Here is a 23733-nt window from a genome sequence, read left to right as displayed (position 1 = left end):
TCCAAAAACATTTTGAAAGATGCTCACTTCATTGATCATCAGGGAGGGCATCAGTCATTACCCATTCACCAAGATGGCCAAGATTTAAAGGTTGATCATACTAAGAACTGAAAGAATATGATACAACCAGAACTGATATTGCTGGTGAGAGTAATTTAGTACAACCACTTTAGAAACCTGTTCAGCAGCTAAGACTGAACATGTGAAGACCTATGACTCAGCAGTTTCAGTTTTATGTATAACCCATCAGTGTATATATAAGTTCACCAAAAACCATGCAGAATATTGATAGCATCACTACTATAATACCCAAATCTGGAAACCACCCAACTGCCGATCAACATTGATATCTATCTACAAAACTGATGTTCACACAACGATATATTTACTATATAGTAAAGAAAAAGAAACCCCTAAAGTTAACTAAAAATATAGAGGTATCTCAAAAACTTAAAGCAAAAGGAGGCAATCTAGGCACAGTAGTGCACACTTATAAACCCAAAGAAATCGGAAAGCAGAGGCAGAATTGCTTGAGCCCAGGAGTTCAAGGTCAATACCTGGGCAAAATAGCAAGACCCCATCTCTTAAAAAAAGATTTTAAAACCAAAGCCAGACATAAAATATAAATCAAGTTTTATTTATATAAAAAAAACACAAAATAGGCAAAACTCACTTATGCTATGAGAACAGAATAAAAATCTAAACTAAAATATATGACACATTAGTTACTAACACAATTTCTACTTCAAAGACTTTATGCATTACCTTTTCATTCCCTTGTTCAGGCACATGAGCAAACTTGCATTGCAATCTCTCACAGCCACGTAATGTATTAAAATGAAACTTGCAATATCTATGGGGTATCATCAACCCTAAGGGCTTCTGGAACACCTAGAAAATTAGAAAAATTCCCTTTCTGTATTAACTGTAAAACAAAGTAAAGTGAAAAAGTATTTGAAGTAACAAAAACACACACATTTTGTGTGCTAGGGCTTGAACAAAAGCCCTCATACATGCTACCCTGAGCTTATACTCCCAGTTCCTAAAACAGAAATATTATATACCCCAAACAACAGTATCAAGATAAGCTGTTTGCATCATAGAATTTACAGGGAAATGGATGGCATTAGAGCAGATTATGCTAAGTGAAGCTAGCCAATCCCTAAAAAACAAATGCCAAATGTCTTCTTTGATATAAGGAGAGTAACTAAGAACAGAGTAGGGTCGAAGAGCATGAGAAGAAGATTAACATTAAACAGGGATGAGAGGTGGGAGGGAAAGGGAGAGAGAAGGGAAAATGCATGGAAATGGAAGGAGACCCTCAGAGTTATACAAAAGTACATACAAGAGGAAGTGAGGGGAAGGGGAAAAATAATATAAGGGGGACAAACGAATGTCAGTAGAGGGAGCAGAGAGAGAAGAGGGGAGGGGAGGGGAGGGGGGATAGTAGAGGATAGGAAAGGCAGCAGAACACAACAGACACTAGTATGGCAACATGTAAATCAATGGATGTGTAACTGATGTGATTCTGCAATCTGTATATGGGGTAAAAATGGGAGCTCATAACCCACTTGAATCAAATTGTGAAATATGATATATCAAGAACTATGTAATGTTTTGAACAGCCAACAATAAAAAATTTAAAAAAAAAAAAAGGAAAGAGAAAAAAAAAAAAAGATAAGCTGTTTGCTAATTTGCTAAGGAAATATAGAACTCTAAACAATTTACATTCTTAAGAACACTGAAAAACCAATTTAAGAGTTATATATATCAATTGAAATCAATTTTTCTTAGTGTACAATACTCAAATAAATAAATAAAATGATAGGGATGATGGGGAACCAGGCATAGTGGCACACACCTGTATCCCAGAGGCTCGAGAGGCTGAGACAGGAGGACTGCGAGTATAAAGGCAGTCTCAGCAATGGCAAGGGCCTAAGCAACTCACTGAGACCTAATTTCTAAAATATAAAATAGGGCTGAGGATGTGGCTTTGTGGTTGATCCCTTCCCCGCCCCAGTTCAATCCCCAGTTTCCTCCCACTCCACACCCCCATCAAAAAAAGGGGAGGGGAAAAAAAGACAGGTTCAAAGTATGAGTTATAACTTAGAAAATTACTGTTTTTTCAAAAGTGGAAGACTTACCCCTGCATTTTTATCCCTTTTAAATATTTCACAAGTGTCAGGATTCTGCAGCCTTAGGACAGAATGTTTTCCTGGAAATCTGAAATCTAGAAATGATTTAGAATGTCATCACACACTAATATGTTACCATGAGTTCCCTTTATAACAATGGGGTAGATCACCACTGCTATTCGATTTAAAGTTTCACTTTGGAATATTCATGTACAATTTATAGACTGTGCTGTCAGGTGTATCACTATGAAATACAGAATGATTTAGATCTTAGTTCCCTTAAGCATTTCTAGACCCATATTTTAAATTATAGACTTACTATATGCTGCACATAAGTTTCTTAAAAGCCTTTATAAGTCTTTCTAAAGGAGAATACTGTCAAACCAGGTGCTGTGGGCTCAACTGGGTTCCATGCCAAATTTACATACTATAAAGCCCTAATTTCCATGAGACATTTGGAGATAGGGCCTCTATAGAAGCAATTAAAGTTAATTAAATCATGAGGGTAGAAGAGTGGGGGTCCTTATAAGAACAAAGAGCTCTCACTTTCTCTCCTTGCACACACTCAGAGAAGGATATGTGGTCTTAGCAAGAAAGCAACCTTCTGCAAACCAGAAAGTTCTACCAGAAAGTAAACCAGCACCTGGTTTGACAATATTCTTCCTTTAGAAAGATTTATAAAGGCTTTTAAGAAACTTATCTGCAGCATATAGTAAGTCTATAATTTTAAATATGAGTCTAGAAACTTAAGAGAAGTCAAGATCTAAATCATTCTGTATAGAACCTGCTCGAACCCTACTTTTGGACTTCCAGCCTTCCAGAATTATAAGAAATACATTTCAATTGTTTAAGCTACCATTCTGGTATTTTGTTATGGTGTTCCCAAGCTGACCATTATATCAGACATCATATGCCATAATGGAGGTATTTTAAAATGGAAAATAGGACATTTTAAAACATTCTTTTCTAAGGATAAAATAAAAACTTTCAGTAGCATCCAGATATAATCTGGAACAAGATGAAGTTTTGCTGCATAGTTTTGCAGTAATTTGTATTATGAAAACTGAAAGATTTTGAAATAAAACACATGACTGCTGCAAGCTTTATGCTATATAGCCCACTATAACTAGGCAGCATGAAGGAAGCACTGGGAAAGTCTAGAAGAGTTGGGTGTGGGCTACAAAGTAATTTTATAGTTTCTAGATTCATTCTTCAGGGAAGCTTGTTCCTAGCATTATGAATTGTCAGGAAAAAAAAAACTTGACAAATGCTAACAATTAAAATATGAATATTTTAGGTATTCGTGAATTTACTCTTACTACAGTATCAGATACAGATATTTCAGAAACTGTCTTATCAAAATACTAAATAAAAGGTACATAAGTTTAATCTTAACATATTCCATACTTGTTCCTATTTTTCTCTTTATGTCTATTTTCAGTGGAAATGTCTCCTATTATCAAAAGCCAACCGGATTTTATTTAAAAAATAAATATTACCATTCATCCAGGGCTTCGGTATTATGTCTTCTTGACCACCCAGATTCAAAGGAGGCAATGATAAGCACAGAGGTTTGGTGCCCAGTGCTGCTAATTGACATTCAGCAGTCATTATCTCTGCATTTCTAGACTCTGTGCTGTATAAGCAGAAAGATCGGAAAAATTTTAAAATAAAGAGAATTCAGTAAACAAACACCTTGTGCTATGTACATGCTATATATTATGCTGCATATATACACTACATATTATTTTTCAATATTTTCCTTTTTTTGTGGTGCTAGGGCTTGAACCAGGGCCTTGTGCTATTTCAATATTTTCTTTTTAAATATTTATTTTCTAGGTGGACACAACATCTTTATTTTATTTTTATGTGGTGCTGAGTATAGAACCCAGTGCCTCTTGCATGGTATGCAAGTGCTCTACCTCTGAGCCACAATCCCAGCCCTCAATATTTTCAATATAATGTTTCTGACCTAACAGAAAACCAATACTTATTAAATTGTTGAGGCAGGTGTAGAAATGGGGTGGTATGGTTAAAACCAGAGGAAAAAATTTTGAGAGGGAATTTTGCTATGTTGCTCTTATTTCAGTCTCCTAACTGGGACTACATCACTTTGTGGTTTGCTCAAAATATTTTTGATCATGCTAGACAAAAGGTTTGAGGAGGAATTAGGTTAGCACTCTAATCCAGAAAGGCCATCCAATTATTCTACTGATAACGCAATGAAATGAGCTTTAGAAGTTCTCCCTTACTCAAGGTTTTTTTCACTCTCCATGGTTTCAGTTGTCTGTGGTCAACTGTGGTCTGAAAACATTTACAGTAGTCCTCCACTAGTGGTAAAGCACCTGCCTGTCAACTGTGGTCTGAAAACATTAAATGAAAAATTCCAGAAAAAAAAAATTCACATTTTACATTGCACACTGTTCCTAAGTGTGACAAAATCTTGCCCTGTCCCTTTCTGTCTTGCCTGATATTTAACTCATCCCTTTGTTCAGTGTGTCCAAAGAGCATATGCTACCCACCCATTAGTCACTCAATAGTCACATCTTGTATCAGAACAACCATGGCATCTGTATATGGGGTAAAAATGGGAGTTCATAACCCACTTGAATCAAAGTGTGAAATATGATATAAAGAAATTTGTAATGTTTTGAACAACCAACAATTAAAAAAAAAAAAAGAACAACCATGCCAATACTGCTTGTAATCAAGTACCCCTTACACAGTAACCTAATGCCATTTGTATCACAACAACACCACCATTCACTTTTGATCTCTTTAGAGACATTGTATAATCTCACATCATAAGAAGGGCAAGTACAGTGTAGCAGCTGTATTCATTCATGCACTTTTTATTATAATATATTGCTATTATCTATATATAATATTGCTATTATTAATAATATATTGCTATTATTTATAGCATGCTTTTAACTCCTGGAATATCATTAGTTACTGTTAATCTCTTCCTGTGCTCAATTTAAAATTAAACTTTATCATAGGTATCTACAGGAAAAAGTATGCTACATACAAGGGCTTAGTAATACCGCAGTTTCAGCCATCCACTGGGGGTCTTGAAATATATCCCCATGGACAAAGGTGGAGGACTACTGTAAATTATTTTTTTAAATAATATTTATTTTTTAGTTATAGTTGGACACAATACATTTCACTTATTTATTTTTATATGGTGCTGAGGATCGAAACCAGGGTCTCGAACGTGTGAGGTGAGCACTAAATTATTTTTTAAGATAAGTATGTATAATAAATCTAGATACATCTGAGGGCTTCTTCTGAAGAGGCATTAAAGATGTTATTGTTCCAGGTTTGCTAATTTAAAAGCTTTAAATGTACTTTAATGAATGACATTCTATACAACCAATTTTATAAAAAAATTTAATCTGGGGACTAAGGCTGTAGCTCAGAGGTAAAACTCCTGCCTCGCATGTGTAAGGCACTGGGTTTGATCCTCAGCACCACATAAAAAATAAAGATACTGAGTGTTCATCTACAATTAAAAAAATATTAAAAAAAAAACTAATCTGGAGGCTACTTATCTACAAAATTAGGCTAGGAGGACTAGTAGATGCAGATCAATTAGCTTTTTAGGAGAAAGACATCAACATTTAGATACTATAGTATTTTAACCTTAAAAACAATTATAATAAGCTTTAACAGCAGAGGTTTTCTGGGACAGAGATGTAAAAAACAGAAGTGGGGCTAGTTTATCCTTGTTTGAAATGTAGTAGCACTGACAGAGTTGAGAAATTTCTCACAAAAGAAACATTCACTTCTCTCCCGAACTTCAGATGTCAATAATAAGTTAATCAACATTCCCCAACCCCAAACAAAAAGTGGTGACATACAACAAATTATGAAATATTATAGACGGAAGAGATCTAGAAAACCCTTTTATTTTTGATTGGGTAACTGAAGTCCAGGGTGATATGATTTGTCCAATGTTACTCACACTGCTGAACACTATGGTAGAGCCAAATTTATGATAAACCTTCATAGATTATAACCTAGTAAGCAAAATCCTTCCATCAGGAAAATAAAGTTAGCCTTTTTACTTTTTCCCTTCAAGATTTCCAAATGGTCACAAACCACGTTGGACTTCAACACACACCTAATTATTACCTACCCTTGCCCTTAACACAGTAGTTCTCAAACTTCCACACACATTAGATGAGTGCCTGTTGCATACAGATTGTTGGGTCCCATCCTTAGAGTTTCTTTCTGGTTTATTGTTTTGTGTGGATCCCAATAATTCCATTTCTGACAAGTTCCCACAAGATGCTGCTGCGCCAAGAATCACTTTAAAAACCACTGCCTGAACATAAAAGGAGTTGAATACGTTCATTCTGACATGGAAGGGGCTTACCTCAGCAGCAAATGAAGGTGCAGAATGGATTAAATGATTGCTAAGTGGGGGGACCTCCAACTCTAAATTTGGTAGTTTTATGTGTTCCAGTCAGCGTGCTTTTAACTCTCAGTACTCCCTGCACCCAGATAAAAATATTTGCAAAATACAATGTTCTTTTGATTTCAGCCATTCTTAAATTCATGGAAGTCATATATACATCCTTTCTTTTATTTTACCACCACTTATCTTTCTCAAAAATATTTTAATGACCCAAAACAATTTACTGACAGTTTTAAAGTAACTTACAACATCCTTTATATCTGGGTACATCCGATTCATTAGTTAAATCATACCTATGTATGGTTTATGGCACAATTGCTGAAGTATATATAACAGAATAAAAATACTCAAAATACCAATTAGATGGGTGACCATTTTAAAGTTATATTAGAAATGGTAAAGCATGGTGGCACATGCTTATAATTCCAGTGGCTGGGGAGGCTGAGGCAGGAAGATAATGAGTTCAAAGCCAGCCTTAGCACCTTACCGAGGCTCTGGGCAACTCAGCAAGACTGTCTCTAAATAAAAAATATAAAAAAGAGCTGGGGATGTGGCTCAGTGGTTAAGCACCCCTGGGTTCAATCCCCAGGACCAGAAACCATTAAACAACAACAAAGAATTGTTACAGACCTTTTACAAGCTTCGTAAGTACTTTCTTTTTCTTCTTTGTTAGTCGCCTTATCTGAAACTCTACACTATGAAGAGATTATGGTTAGACAAGAAGTGAGTATCTATATATTAAACTATGATGTTTACCATATTAGAATGTATTATAGATTAAACAATTAGATTATGGCTGACCATAAAAACAATTCTACAGAATTACTGAATATTCACTTAATTTCTACTATCAAAGAGAAAAATATATGTCATTATTTCAAGTTATTATGAACATTGAAAGTTGCGCTTCTTCCCCTTCCTCCCCCTCCCCGCCCCAAATTAAGTTTTGAGTGACTTTTCAGGTGGCATCTATAAACAGTTTTTCATTAGAAATATTTAAAAGCTTCTTGAAACTTTTGGTGATACCAAGGATTAAACCCAGGAGTGCTTTACCACTGTACTACAACCCTTTTTATTTTGAGGTAGTCCTGCTAAGGTGCTTTGGGTCTCATTCTGTTGTTGAGCCCATCCTTGAACTTGTGGTCCTCCTGTCTTAGCCACTCCAGTTGCTAGGATTATAGGCATGAGCTACCACTCCTGTGACATTCTCAATAGCTATACTTAAAAAAAAATTACTTGTGAAATATTTTGAGAACATAATTTCTAATTATAATAAAGTCATACATGCTAGGGGCCAAGAGTGTAGCTTAGTGGTATAGCACTTGTTTAGCATGCACAAGGCCCAGGGTTTGATCCCCAGCACTACCCAAGATTAAAAACAAAGAAAAAACAACAAATGAAAAGATACACAACATTCTTGGATGAAAATACTAGGTAAAGAGTTCAACACATGAAGAGTTCCTATAAATAAAAAGATTGAAATTCCAGAAGCTAGCAAAAACAGGAAGTTCACAGAAAAGTGAGATGGCTTTTAAACACGCTAAAAGGTACTTAACTAGACTCATAAGAGAAATGTATATTAAAATTAAAACAAGGCCATTTGTAAAAACAAAGGTGGACAAAAACCAATTCAATGAGTTGGGAAGCCCTCATGGTTGTGCAAACCTGTAATTCTAGCTACTTGGGAAGCTGATGTAGGAGAATCACCAATTTGATGGTGGTCTAGGCAACCTAGCAAGACTGTCTTAAAATAGAAAGGTCTGCGGATGTAGCTCAGTGCTTAAGGTTCTGGTTTCAATACCCTGTACCACAAAAACCAACCAACCAATACATAAGGTGGTAAGTTGTAGGGGAGAAAAGTGACATTCTCAATGTTGTTGGAAGTATAAGTCAATGCAATCTCTTTGTAGGGCAGTTTGACAATTCTACTTCTAGCAATTAATCTAAAAATGCTTGCACATATGCAGAACTCTTTATGTTTAAGGATGTGTAATATGTTAGATAGAAAAAAAGGTAAACCAAATGTCCATTAATGGTGGACTTCTCTGAGTACAAAGTAGTAGATAATTACGTAACTAGAAAAACATGGCATCACTACATTGAAAGGAAAAAAAATTCCATTTTATATTAAGAAAAAACAATATGCTAGCATCTGCATAAAGTTTGAAAAGAATGAACAACAGATCGACTGAGAAATGGCAGAGTATCTCCTACTGGATTAACCATTCTACAGTAAACTATGATCTATGGAGAACATATCTTAAAACCTATACCTGAAAGCCCTGAAGAAATGAAAAGCAGAATCTAGAGGGAAGTTCATACTCAAAGAGAGGAGGATACTGGATAAGTGTCTTGTTTTTATGGCTGTATTCCCAAAGGCAGGCCCTAATTGGGACCATTTTAGAAGATTAAGAATTAGCCCTACTGACCAAAAAATAAATAATAATTTCAGGAGACAGAATTAAGGGGAAAGTAACAAACTGAAAAGTAAGGATGGAAATCCTGAAAATATGAGAGCCTAAAAGATGAAGCCCCCAAATCTAATTATAAACAGATCCATTCTGGCTGGTCCCCAAATTATAGCTATACAGACTCCAAACAACCCAGCTAAGACTAAAAGAATTAAAGATTTCAAATGCCCCAAACCACAGGCAGTATCAGGTTCAATTCACCCAAATTAAAACCTAAGCATGCAACTACCATAGAGCAATTATAGCCCATTTATCCCAGAGAAATGAAAACTTTGATTATGTACCAAAACTAATGAGTATTTGTAGATAGCAACTTTATTTGGAATAGACACAAAGTAGCTACAACCTAGATGTCCTTCAATGAATAGAATAGCTCAAAGTGGTATAGGTGTAGTACTAAGTAGTAAGAAACTATTGATACGTGCAATATCCTGAATGAATAATCCCCTGGTTGAAAAAAAAATTGAGGATGTAAACATACTGTATGATTCCATTTATACAGCATTCTAGAAATGACAGTAGTAGAAATGGAGAACAGACTAGTGATTGTCAAGGGGCTGGGGGGTACAGAAGGGAAGGAAATAGGTGTGGCTAAAAAAAAGGACAACATGAGGAATCCTTTTGGCCAATACAGATGTTCTGTATCTTAAATTTTTTACTGTCCACATTTTGCAATATTTGTCAAAGTTAGGCATACCTGGTCTTAAAAGTCTAAAATTCAAAATGCTACGAAATTTAAACTTTGAGCACCCACATGATATGAAAAAAGAAAAACAAAACAAAACAAAAAACCACTTTTGGGTTTTGGTGCATTTCAGATTTTGGATTTCTGAAGTAGGCATGCTCAACTGGTAGAGTCTATGAAAATATTCTAATCAGAAAAACTGAAATCTGAATTCTGCCCGAGCATGTTAGATCAAGATAAATTCAAGAAAGGGGGATATGAAATGTCGGAAGAAGGTAGAGCATTAGAATTTTAGGTTAGATGGCCAGGGAAGGTTTCCTTAAGACTATGAAGTATGAGAAAAGACCCAAAAGAAATAAGAGCCAGCCATACTATTTTATGGGGAAGAGCATGCCAGGCAGATTAAATGGCAAGGAGAAAGGCCTTGAAGTAAGAGGAGGCCTGGTGATGTTTCAAGAACAAGAAGGATAGTGGATAAGTGTCTTGTTTTTATGGCTGTATTGCCATAAAAGGAGAGCAAGAAACTGGAGAAGTGACAAGGTCAGAAAGAAGTTCGGAGTGCAAATACAGGGCATTGTAGGTCACAGAAGATTTTGACTATGAATGGCATAGAAGCCTTTGGAGGGTTTGAAGCATAATAATGAAATGATCAAACATGTTATACTGAGAATAAACTACCAGAGGGCAAGATTAGAAGTAGGAGATCTATTAGGAAGCTACTGCAATAATTCAGGCAAGAGAAGAATCTGATCTGGACCTGTGTAGTGTTGATGGAGTAAGAAAACATGAACAGTTTCTAGACACTGTGAGTATAAAACCAGTATATAAAACCATATACTCTGCATATGGAGTGAGAACTAATGAAAGTAAGGATACCCAAGGTTTGGGATGTGGGCAATTATGAATGGAGATGCTGTAAACAGAGAAGGTCGTTACAGGAGAAGCCAAGTTCAGTTTTTCATGTGTTAAGGTAAAATGCCTAACTAGATATCCAAGTGGTAAAAGCAACTAGGCAACTAAACAAAGGTTTGTAGTTTAAAAGTTTAGGCTATAAAGAGTCTTAGCACATAGAAAGTATTTAATGCAATAAATATGTATGAGGCCACCTAGGAAGTAAATCTAGATAGAAAAAGAACAGATTTATGGTTTGGGATCTGAGTCACTCCAACATGCAGATGTCAGGGAAATCAGGAATAACCAGCAAAGCTAACTGAGAAATGGCAGACAAAGTAGAAAGCAAACTGGGCAAATGTGTTTATTCTTGAAACCAAGTGAAAAAAAAGATTCAACGAAAGTAGTCAATTGTGTCAAATACTGGTGGTAGGTTAAGAGTAAGACTGAGAAATGCCCATCAGATTCAGTAACAAGGATGTCCCTGGAGGGGGTCAAGAAGGGTAGTCCAGGTAAGTTCTCCTTTCAACGAAACTGGTGCACAGAAACAAGATAATGGGCATAGACAAGCCTTCTGAGACTGTTAAAAGGGGCCATGGACCATTAAAGGGGTGTTTTGTTTCATTTTATTAAAAAGATGGGAGAGAAGCATGTTTATTTGTTGAGAATGATTCAGCAGTGAAGGAAGAATCTGGAGTAGTATTTTAAGCTAGGGAAGAAATGGAATGTAGTAAAGATGAAGGAAATTAATTGACTAGTTCATCTGTTAAGAAAAGCTAGCATCTGGGAGCAAATGCAGGTAGGCAATTTAATGTACTAGTAACAACTTAGGATATTCTTTTCCAATTCAGTTTTCTTGGTGAAGTATAAAACAAGGTTATTAGTGAGGATGAATGAGGATAAAATGAAGGTTTAAGGGGAAAGAAGAAAGTATGAAACAGTTGTTTAGGAGTCAATTAAATTAAGAAAGAGGATCAAATAATTACACATTATCTGGCAGAAAATTTTTAAAATATTTTTTAGTTTTAGATGGACACAATCTCTTTATTTTACATCTATGTGATTCTGAGGATGGAACCCAGCGCCTCATGCATGTTAGGTGAGCACTCTACCACTGAGCTACAATCCCAGCCCCTTGCAGAAAATTTGAAAGCTTGTTACCAAAATTTTCATACATCAGTGGTATGGCATTAAGATAGGCTCAGCTCTAATTTTTATGCCTTCTACATCTGTGGTTGTACAACATTCATGGCCTTCAGGAACTATGATATTCAAAAATTAAGAAAAATTTTATATTCAGTAGTTTATGTTTAACAAGGTGGGAAAATACAGAACATTTACAAAGTCATAGGTTTGTGATGAACTTCAGCATACTAAAAAGCTTAATATGTAATTTAATAGGACATCTTATTTTTCCCGGATAAGGGAAACCCTGTCTATGCTGTTTTACAAAAAGCATTAAGGGATATATATATATACCATTGTCAGAATGATAAGTCTCTTACTCAAAAGTAGTTACACTTGTCACTTGACAGCACTGTTGATATGAATTCTGCATTAGTATTTAAGATCAAGAAATAAGAAAAGGCAAAAAATTCCCTAGTACCTTTTCATCCAAGTCTGAAACTTTTATTTGTTCACCGAGATCTTCCAGTTTTTCGTTTTCGGAGGTCTCGTTAGTAACTTCTAAGGAAATGCTTGCACCTTTGGAATCATGCTGCATCTCATTTGCTGAAAAGAAATGGTATTCAACTATAGAAACTTTAAGTCAAACAGCGTTCCAAAAAATAACAGAATTTGGAGGCTCTTAAAGTCTAATGACAAAAATGGAGTAGAGTTTTCAGCAAATATGTAATTCCCTTCTTGTACCAAAATAACTTTACAGCATGGTACAAGAACTGACAGTAAGAGATTTAAGATTATGTCCACCTATTCAAAAATATTTTTAAGACTTGAAAGTCAAAGTAAAAGTAACTTTTGCATCAAGTTATAATTCTGCAAAGACTCAGGTATTTAAACTTATGATTAGCTGTTAGATTTTTAATGGCTCGGATTTATAATGTACATTGTAATATGAAATATATAATTCCAAAATAAGACTACAAAATTGATGAGGTAAATTACCTATCTTTTGTAGATAAAGCATAGCAAAGTTATGTACTGAATCAAATCTCAAAATTTAACCTGCCAACTAGTCAATTCAAACTGAGAAAAACCAATGAACTATAAGACATATGATTAGCAGATTTTAAAATGAAAAGCTTCCTATTCTAATGGATTCATTTTGATTTGGCCTGAATGGAGATACAGATACTTCAATATTGCTTATTTTGTTGGGGGGGGGGGGGGGGGGGGAATCAAATTTTACCTGCCAAGAGGGAAGAACAGATCTCTGACTTTGTCATTCCAAGGTCCAGTACAGGCAGTTCTCTATTATAAGCAAACAGAGCTTAAACATTGTAACATATTTTAAACAGAACTTTCCACTTCTCTAAAAACTATATAATACTAGTATTAGCAACTGGTGAAACCCATCAAGTTCTCAGGACAGAATAATATACTGGTACTCAGGACCCAGCACATTTACAGATTCCTCACTTGGATCTTTACCCACGTGCGTCTCAATTGTTAGTAACACAGTTGGACAGCAGCACTTTCTAAGAATCAGATAAGACAAACAAGCATTTAAAAAAATTTTTTTAAATTATTACATCCATGAAAGAATGCTCAACTTCTACCCTCAAGCATATATGTCATTACTAATGTAAAAGACAGTTTGAGTTTTGTTGTTGTTGTTATCTCTTATAGACAACTTACAACCTAAAAATTAAGGGTACAGAAATCATAGACCAACCTGGTTCCAATACTGTTCTGTCACTTCTGTGTAAACTGTGCCCGAAGTACTAAACTTCTTTTGAGTCTAAACATATCTATAAAATGAGACTAACACCTATCCACAGGGTTACTGTGAGGACTAAATGAGAAATGTTTTAATGGGCTCAACAAATAAAAACTACAAACAGAACACCAGTAAATACTATTCTGTTTTAAAAAACAGACAAAAACTTACATTAATGAAAATACAAAGAATAAAATATAAATACCCATAATTTGTTTATTTAATAGATGAGTTTTAGTTAAATATAGCCTGCAGGTCTATACAGCTCACTGGTTCAGGATTATTTTTTATCCAAGAAAGAAATACTGAAAACAATCTGTTTTTATGGTTCTTTGAAGTCTTTGGAAGACACGTTTTCTCCCCCCAACATAAATCCTAGAAACAGAAGTACAGTTTAAAGGATGGGAAAATACAAACAGAACACCACATATACAAATCTCTTTAACTCAGGCCTCTCCAGACTTCTAATTAAACGAAATCATTCTAGCAGACAGGTATCACAAAGGCCTCTGACTCAAAAGTCTAAATCCAATCTCCCCAATTCTGACCCTCTGTTATCAGAAAGGTTGAGGCCTTTCTGAGAAAAGCCAGGTATCATCTTTATCTCCCTTCTGCCTCACACCCACCTGATTATCAGTCTTCACTTATTAAACCTCTCAAATCCATTTAAACTTTGAAGTTAAAATAATTAGACAAAAAGGACTAGGTAACAAACAATTCCTTGACAACTATTATTGATACCAGGGATATGGGGTTTTTTTTAGTGTAAAATGATCAACTTCTCTCAAGTCCTTCAATGAATTTCTATACTTAAAGTTCAAACTTGGCCTAAATTCTAGTTTGCCGAGGTTGGTCCATTCATGCTTGTTGTCCTGGCATACTAATAGCTCCCCATTTGCCTCTCAAAAGTTGAAATTAAGATATAGTCTATAGTCATTTTACTTTTTAAAGCCCTTCATAACTGTTTATAAATTCTGTAACATTTCTTGACATCTGAACACTTACCATGGGACATTTTTTCAGTTTCTCACTTTTCTTCACCAGTTAGCTAATTCCTACTTTTGGCACTCAACCTAAGTCACTAAAGAAGGCATTGCCTCTTTTTGAAATCTTGTTCTCCTATATTTTATTGTACTTAAATACTTGCCTCCCTGGACAGACTAAAAGCTCTATGAGGGCAAGACCCTATATATCTGTACTATACTCTCTGTACAGGCAGCATCTAACATTCCTGGCACAATGCCAGATATGAGACACAAATGAAGATACCCCTTTCCCTTGTAGCAATTCCTAATATAGAGTGAGGTTCATATGTAAGCAGACATAATAATTGGAACAAAACCCTGGAATAACATCTCAGATGTGATTTGATGGCTAGTTGGAGATTAAAAGACTTTCAAATAAACATGCAAAAGGATCAAAGTACATAAATAGATAGCACACTGTGGAAACATTGAGCTGCTTGCTGCCTTTATCACTCATAAACCTCTCAACTTCTTCCTTCTCTCTAATATTACAGTGGTCAAAAAAAAAAAAAAAAAAAAAAGCCAAACAATTTAGACTATCTTCAGGTGGCTGAAAGTCTGTGAGGCACTCCAAACAAATTTCAGAATATGACTATGGCAGATGATATTTAAAAGAGTTCAGGAAGATTAGGAGATTACAATAATCTAAAGATAATTAAGATAGTAACAGTGAGGCCCTGGGTTCAATCCTCAGCACCACATATAAATAAACAAAGTGAAAAATCCATTGGCAACTAAAAAATATTTTTTAAAAATAAAGTAATAGAATGAAGAAAATTATGTTCTCCATAAAAGAGAACTAAGAGATGCTTTGGTAGTTTCCAATTATCCTGAAAGTTCCATTTATAAGTGGGTATAGCAAGGATACTGCTTTAATTTTGTATTAAGATACTATTTATAATAATATTGTTAGGTAAATTTAAACAAGTATGAGAAACTTTACTATGTATAGCTAAGTTATACTGAAGATAAAAATTACATACGGCATTCTTAAGAAGTAGTTTTATTTTGAATCTGAAACAAAAAGTTAGATTCACCTAAATTTAAAAAGTGAGCAAAACTGTAGTATGCAGAAATATTTTGCACTTCTGCATCAGCAGAGGAGCGAAAAGAAGTCCTGTATTGGTGGAATGGGAAAGGGAAGAGTAGAAGCAGAAAAGGAAAGAAAACAGACGACTTGGATGAGGCTATAGAAATAGAGAAGTAAAAGACCCAAGCAAAAAAAAAAAAGAATGAGGCTTAAATCAACTTTGAAGATCTCTACGGATAACAAATTCATCCTCTACCATAGCATTATTCAAATTCGGTAATTTCCAGATTTTTAAGTAAACAAAAATACAATGAAATTATATCATTTGTACTAAGTTTTTATAAAACTACTATTTCACATATTTGTAAGTGTGTACTGAATTTAATATAAAATATATAATTACTCTGGGTAACTGACAAACAGGTTTGAAGATGACTGCTTTAGAATGATTACTAGCCAAAAAAGTTTGGAAACTATTGCCCAAGGAAAAAAAAACTAAGAAGGTCATTGCCTCTTTTTGAGATGCTAACTGTAATCAGGGTTCATCTATTCATATATTCTGTTTCTAGGTAGGATGGATACAAATTATTAGAACAATATTTTGCAGAGAGCAGTGGCCATAAATAGAGAAATATTACAGTATTCAATTTATTGAACAGAGGTTCCCTAGCTTGATGCCATGCTGTGCAGTTACAGGTGTCCCGATTTCGTAAACAATACTTTATTAAGTACTATATGGTTTATTCAGCAAAGACAAAGTATGGTCTATGTGGCCTAAAAGAAAAAAATGGAAAAAAAAAAAAATAAATAAACCAGAATAATGCTTTGGACTATCCTACCTACTATTTTTAAGAGAAAAAGATTAAAGAAAAGGGATCAAAAGTAAAATATTGTTCTGTGGCAGTTTGTGATAGCTCAGACCCTTAGAAGCTGTGTGTCGTTTGTGAAGTTAACCATTTTGATTCAATTACAAAAATAGGTGAATTTCAACCTCAGAATTGTTCCACTATATATGTATATGACATGGTGGACACTAAACATTAGCTCTTAAAATTAAGTCTAAAAATCTGTATTAGAACACGTCAGCTACTCAGTGGAAAGGAACAATAGAGCCAAGGGAGACTCAATACAAAAGACAAAAAATGACCTTTATTTCTGGTGTAACTTTTTTCCATCTGGTTTGGTAATCTATTTTACAAAGCCAATCTCCCGGGGACTAAACTGGGATTATATTAAATTATGAAAAGTGGGATGAGACAAATAATTTGCCCAGGATGGATCCATGCTGGGGATGGACGGGTCTAAGGGAACTCAAGACCTGGGCAAAAGATGGTAGGCTTGTATTTTCTATGCAATGGCATCAGGCATTTCCCTTTCTTGAAGTCTATTTACCAGCTCTAGAATCTACAATGGTTCCTTGGACTTAAATTGTAAAAGTAGTACAACTCATGCCTACTCACTACCACACTGATTCTATACTAGAGTTCAAGTTTTTATACCCCAAATTTCCAATCTCCTTAATTTGGCACCATGCTACCTACTTCTCTAAATCTTGTTTATCACTGTTCTTAAAATATCAATTATTTTCTCTCCGTCAGCATATGAGGAACTGGACTTGCAGAGAAACTTAGAATTCTTGAGTGTAGGAAAAGTGTTTTATCAAGTTAGATACACAAAAATCATGAAAATCAGAATAAATGAGGTAGCATGAGTACTACAGGAACACATAAGGGCTTCTACTCTGCCTGAAGGAGTTAGGAAAGCCTTCATGACCATCCCTGTACAATTGTATTCATATCTAAATTTTTTCTGCCTATGAATTCTTCATTATTTCTTCTCAAACTTCTTTCCTTCTTTCCCTTTGTTTTTCTCAATCAACCCAAACTTTGAAAAAAAAAAAAAAAAAAAATCAATATAACTTTTGCTTTACCAACTGCCTTTTCATCCCTCCCTTTTCCAAATTCCTACTATTCTTGGTACTTCAGTTTATATATTTTTTGTTCCAAACACATTAACTCCACTACAGCTATAAAGTAATTCCCTTAAAAATTTTGGCAGGTTCTTAGAAAAAAAAAGATCCACTTTATAGTATCATTCAACTGATATTTCAGCATATAACACACATTCTAGTACATATTACCTGTTCCATGCACTACTATGAACATTCTCTGATCATTTCCAATGATGAAGGCAAAGTCACTAGATTTGCTAATCTTAGCCATAATTCATTTGCAAGCTCAACAGTTAAAGTTTTAGTGAATGAGTTCTAATGTGCTTTTTAACATGGACATTCCTCACTGTGGAGGGTTACAATGTATAAGCATCCTATCATGATCTAAACACCTTATGAATTCTAACCAGGTCTGATAGTGCTTTCCCCAACAACTTAGCTTATGTTTGTCCACTTGTTTTTAAACCAATAAGAGGCAGCCCAGAGCTTCCAAGTATTTGTTTTTATTTCTGTAAAATAAGAACTATTTAGAAGCCTTCAATCTCTGGGCACAGTAGAGAATATGAACTAGTAACTAGTAAGAGGGACAGAGCTGAAATTTGATATATTTTAAGTGTCAGTTTTGAACTGTTAACCTTCTGTGCAACTATTGGCAGATACTGATTATCATGCCCTTCTTTCCCTTTTAAGGTTTAGCTTTTAGTACCATGAATGACACCAAAACTGGTATTTTTGTGCAGAACCAAAATTAAAATATTAAAAAAAAAAAAAAAAAAAAAAACTGAGGAAATTTTCAAGTTCATTTAAAAACAATCTTCAGAAGCAGATATACTTTTATTTGCTCTCTTCCTTTTGTTATTAGTATTTTAAGTGAAGGGAAGTGAAATTTTAAAAAATTATCTGAAATAAAAATTGAGGGCTGGGGGTAAAACTCAGGAGTAGAGGGCACTTACTCGTCTAGAATTCACAATGTCCTGGGTTCCATTCCCAGCAAAAAAGAAACTTTCTGCACTGAAGTTCACAATTATCTCTACCTTTGGCTGTATGTAGTTTTCTGTCAGCATTTTGCTAACAGAGATGCCTGCTCCTAAGTGCAGAATCTTAGTTCTTCAAAGGATGAAAACTTTAGTAGGTAAAAAGCAAATGAGGAAAACAACAACAACAACAAAACTTTATGCTCTTATTGCTTAAAGCTATGTTAAAACCTTTTTCATTCATTCTTTGATTTAATCCTCAAAACTCTAAGGGAAATATTTTCTTTTAAATGATAAGGTTAAATAATTTGCTTAACATAGCTATTTCTGTAGCATGGAAAGATTTAAAATCCTTAGATTATGAAGGTAAAGGTCTTAACCACTAGTTTTAGACTGAAGCACTGGCTCAAATCCAGATTGTTTTACTACTAGCAGTGTGACTCTAGAAAAATGAAGTCTTAATCCTTAAAGTAGGCAAGATTACATCCCAATTTCATTTCACAGTTTAAAACAATGCTTTTGGTCTTCTATTTGGCACACAGAAAATATTCTGTTTGGAGGTGTGTGTGTGTGGTTGGAGATTGAACCCAGGGCCTCGTACATGCTGTGCAACCACTCTACCATTGGTACCACCGAGTCATATCCCAGCTCTAAGCTACAACTCTTGCAAGTCCTAAGAACATAGATTTCTCCAATGTAACTAAAATTTTATAAAAATTAGAAATTTAAGTCATGTGGCATTAAATTTTAGTGAAATGTTCTCATATTTCCTTCTGAATCTGTTCATAAAACATTCCAATATTCAAGCACTATAAAATACAGATATAAATAAGAGCTTGAACAATGGTAATAGTTTAGTAAAATGAAATTATATAATCTATTTTTGTTGGCCAAAACTTAAGTTCTTAAGCATGAAGGTTACTACTTAATTCAAGTTGCCCTAGGCAAACTTGTCCTATTTGGGGGGGCAAAATAACTTAAAACTGTCACTTTAAAAGTAAAACCATGAAAAAAAATTATGTTCTGAAAACTAAATTTGATTCTACTTTCAATATCCAATTGCCTCAAATTTCTACAGCATCTGTTCTTTGGAAAAATGAATTTGTTAATCTAACAAGGAAGTCACAGAAAATGGGTTAAGATAATGGGTTAAGATACACAGCACCAATCTTAAGTAATTTGATTATTAAAAACGTGCAGATAAAATTTTAATTTTAAAGAATATATGAGCCTGGCATGGCATGGCACGCCTGTAATCCCAGCTGCTCAGGAGGCTGAAGCAGGATTACAAGTTTGAGGCTAGCATGGACATCTTAGTAAGACCCTGTGTCGAAAAAAAAAAAAAAAAAAAGGGCTGGGGACATAGCTCAGTGGTAAAGCACCATGGGTCCAGCCCTCCAGCCACAAAAAGACAAGCAAAACCAAAAACAACTGATGTTTTAAGACTCTCTAATTTCAAAAGCCACTTTATAAAAACCATCAGTTTAGATTTTAAAAGCTGATCTGCTCCATGTTTTCCAAGATATATAATATACCATCCATTACTTGAACTCAAATTTTAGCAATGGCATTTCCAGGTGTCAGCAGTGATATATTACATTTATTTAATAACTGTGTTATTTATTCAATGATCACTGAATATCAGTGACATCTAAGCAGAGTGCGCTTCTGAAACCCCCAATGATCTGCACCAAAAGGCACAAGTGAACATGCATACCTCAAATCACCCAATTGGTTTTTTTCTGGAAGTTCCATGTGCTTGGAGTCTGCTGAGTGGTGCTCTTCTGCAACATTGGGCTCCTGGCTTATCTTAGGGATCTCTGAGGCAGATGAGAGCTCCCCTTCATTGGAGACTCCAAAGAGGTCTGGGTCATCTTGAATTACATCAATTAAGAGAACATCATCTTCATAAGCCTTAAGAATATCTGGAAACTCCACTTTGATTTTTGAAATGCTCTTAGTCATTTTTCTACCACTAATTTCAGAGGAAATTGGTTCAAATACTTCTTGTTCCTTAGAGCAGAAGGAACTTTCCTCTATAAACCCAGGACCACAAGAAAAAGTATTATTTTCAATCATGAAAGAAACAGGTTCCTTATTGGAAACAATATTGCCTAGTTCAGAAATATAATTGGATGGTTTATCATCATCACCTTGCTTCGTAAAGCTTGGAGGAATACTACAGGGATTCTTATTGTAGAATGAGTCAGAATTAGCTTGCCCTGGAGTCACACCATTTTGTATACCCAAAGACTGACGTTCTGATGTTGCTGTGGAGACATTTTTATTCCTATTTTGTTTTACCTCTGAGTCAGATAAATTGTCAAGAACTTTTAGGGGACTGTAAGCTTCTCTCTCTGAAGACCTGGCATTTATTTTTCTTTTTTCTGTCTTATTCTTAAGTAAAGGAATTTTAAAATTAGTCAGCCGTCCTGTGTTTAATATTTTAACCAAGTCTGGAACCACAAGTGTTTGCTTAGTAATGCAGGCTCTGCGATGGATAGTTTTGCTTGCAGAGTTATTTACTTCCTGGCCATCCTGGGAAGCCATTGTCAAATTAGGTTTTGTTAAATTTCCTCTTTTTTTATTTCCCGTTAAGCTCTGAATCACATTAGTTAACTGAGTATCTTCAGTAGTATTAGAAACTACCTCTGACCCATTTCTGCTCAGTTCCTCTGACTTTATCCTTTTATCATTCTTGATTATAGGTTCCTTTAAAACCATCAAAGTAGGTTCTAAAACTGAAGACAAACAATTTAAATTAGAATCCAGTTTTTCTTTAGTTGAGGATTCAATTTTTTTTTCTGGTAAGGAATTTTGTAACAAAAATTTGGAGTCAGTTAAATGAGTTTGGTTTGTTGTTTGGTGTTTAAGAAAATCATCTTGCCCAAAATTTTCCTGAGACCCAGGAAATAAGTAATTTGAGCCTGGCAAGGAAGCCTTTTTCCAACACTGGGCAGATATTCTAGCACATGAATAATAAGGCCAAATTCTTTTACCAGTCATTGGTGTTGTTCTGCGACAGCTTACCTTTGATTCTTCACCTTTGTCTCTCAAATCTTCCCGGGAAGATCTCTTTTCGGTATCATGGCCATCACTAGGCAATATCACTAGAGAGCCTGTCATTGATTTAGAATACTCTTTGGGTTCCATGTTTTTATAATTTAAGGACTCTAAGGTAGGCGTTGTTTCTTCTTTCAAAAATGGTTCAAGAGTTTTCTGAAACATAGCATTTACATGATGTCCAGGACTTGGTTTTCTTCCTGCAGTTTCTGGCAGACTTAATAAATGATCCATTGGAGAGAGTATATTAAGTCCTTTTAAAGGACTTTCGCTTGCCTCTAATGTCTCTGCTTCTTTCCCATCTGTACTCATTTGGTTTTCTTGCAATATCAACTCAGACTTGTTAGACATATTAGAGAAATCCATCTCACTAACTGGTTCTCCTTTATCAAACAACTTCATCTTTTTTCTGGGTTTTCTGCCACCATTGCTCTCCTCTGACAAATATTTATTTTTTTCACTTTGAAAACCATTATTTTTACTTTGGTATAAATCACTTTCTTCAAGCAGTAAGTTATTTACTCCCATTAAGTTTTCTTCAGTTTGTAAGAGAGTAGGAATACTATTTGCATCACTTTTTCCTGAAGGATTCCTAAGGTTTTCTTTCTTTAACTTCGAGGAATTTTCTGCTACATGTATACATCCACCATCAGGTTTAAGTGCAAAGTTGTTTTCATTGTTTTCACTATAACAATCCTTGGAATGGGGAAAACAATTGCACTCATGTAATTTTAAAATAAGATTATTTTCTACTCCAGGTGACAAGCTGTTACAAGAATATTCTGAAGTACTCTTGTACAGTTCATCTTGGAATTCAACCTTAATATTTTGCGTAGCCTCATTATCTGTTATTTTGAGAGGTGAGCTTTCTAAACTTTCATGTTTTTTAATTTGAATTCTTCTTTTAATACTTTCTACCAAACCTTCCTTAGCCAAAGACTGCAACAAAGCCATATTTTGAAATTCACTGCATTCCACTGTTTGGAAAGATTCCGAACTGGTTAATGATTCCTTTCTTACCAGGTCAATCCCTGGCTGTGAATCATCACTTGAGGCTTCGGTAACTTTTCTTTTTTCCTTGGCTGATCAAAACAACAAAAAACATACCAGAAAATATTTTACAATGAGGAGGAAAGAGTAATACAACTTTACCTAAATAATTGTGAAGCCGTCCATTTTTTATTTCCATGAATAGTATATGGAAATATACACTTAAAAATGAAAAAGACCTAATTTCTGTTAAGGATTTACATATAAACTTGTATGAATTCTAAGGCTTTGGAAAAAACCCTATCATTTCACATTAGTCAAAAATGGACCACTAGCAGAGCCATTCTACAGTAATTCTAAATCAAGGGCAAACGTCTTTAAGAAAAAAAAAAATCTTTCCCACCACCCTTCTTGGTCAACCATGTGCACTGGAAAACACACGCGGATGAAAAATGAAGACTAGTAATAAAGACGGAGCAGGCCCAGGTACAGAGGATGGAGAGAGAGTGACCTCGGAGAGCTTTCTTACCAGGTCTTCCAGACTGCAAGGGGAGCTCCGCCTCCTTCACTGCTTCGATGTCCTGACCGTTCGACGGGCCCACGGGGCACCGCCGTCCCTCTCCTCGCCGCCTCCCGGCCTTACCAGCCCTGGAAGCCTCCCCGGTCTGGTCATTTTCCGCCTCTGCTCTCCTAGAGGCCCGGGCCACCATTCTCCTCTTCTGCCTGCTCTCCTCGCGCCCCCTGGTCTCAAGGCCGTAGCCTCCTGCCTCGCCGAGCCCACGGCCTCGCTTTCTCGGGCCTCGTGCTTCGCCTTCGCGTCCTGGGGCCGTCGTGGAGCCTCGGGGCGGCGGCCGCCGCATTCGCACGCCCGGGGCCTTGCTGGCCGACTGCGCTAGCAGGAGCCCACCCGCCAAGCGAGGGCTGCTTTCGCCGCTCGCCTTCCCCGCTCGCCTCCCCGCACTGTCCCGCGCGTCGGAAGCGGAAGCGGCACCAAAGGTCTGTGGCCGGAAGCGGAAGTAGCATCTGGGGCCGAGGTGGCCTACGGGGTAGGTTCAACTGGCTTTCTCGCGCTAATCCTGCTTAAGAAGCACTTATTAGGGGGACTCCTCGCGGCGCCCCAGAGTGGCTGTGGCCTTGTCAGTGGCGTTCCTGCGTTGGGGGCTGTGTGGACTCCCACCAGCCGCTCCGCATCT

General features: G+C 35.8%; 1 protein-coding gene across 5 annotated transcripts in view; it reads right to left on the bottom strand.

Moving 5' to 3' along the window:
• Nucleotides 1–23471, bottom strand: part of Topaz1 (testis and ovary specific TOPAZ 1) — a 67022-nt gene extending 43551 nt beyond the window's left edge. For 4 of the 5 annotated variants that reach the window (XR_009226007.1, XM_046436769.1, XM_058576480.1 and 1 more), the window contains exons 1-8: nucleotides 23070–23471; nucleotides 20205–22632; nucleotides 12977–13038; nucleotides 12215–12339; nucleotides 7192–7256; nucleotides 3635–3771; nucleotides 2145–2230; nucleotides 766–891 (exon numbers count right to left, since the gene is read on the bottom strand). Coding sequence is in view for 4 of the 5 variants with exons in the window: in XM_046436769.1 (XP_046292725.1) it covers nucleotides 766–891; nucleotides 2145–2230; nucleotides 3635–3771; nucleotides 7192–7256; nucleotides 12215–12339; nucleotides 12977–13038; nucleotides 20205–22632; nucleotides 23070–23400 (3360 nt within the window). In the remaining variant the exon portion in view is untranslated. The remainder of the gene's footprint in view (nucleotides 1–765; nucleotides 892–2144; nucleotides 2231–3634; nucleotides 3772–7191; nucleotides 7257–12214; nucleotides 12340–12976; nucleotides 13039–20204; nucleotides 22633–23069) is intronic. The other variant, XM_058576482.1, reaches the window with a different exon arrangement.
• Nucleotides 23472–23733: the final 262 nt, after the last annotated feature.

This window comes from Marmota monax, unplaced genomic scaffold (assembly GCF_021218885.2).
Source record: "Marmota monax isolate L192 unplaced genomic scaffold, Marmota_monax_Labrador192_F-V1.1 WCK01_AAM20220418_F8-fsc00021, whole genome shotgun sequence".
NCBI lineage: Eukaryota > Metazoa > Chordata > Mammalia > Rodentia > Sciuridae > Marmota > Marmota monax.
The sequence above is the reverse complement of the archived record's forward strand: the minus strand, read 5'-3'. Positions and strand labels throughout refer to the sequence as shown.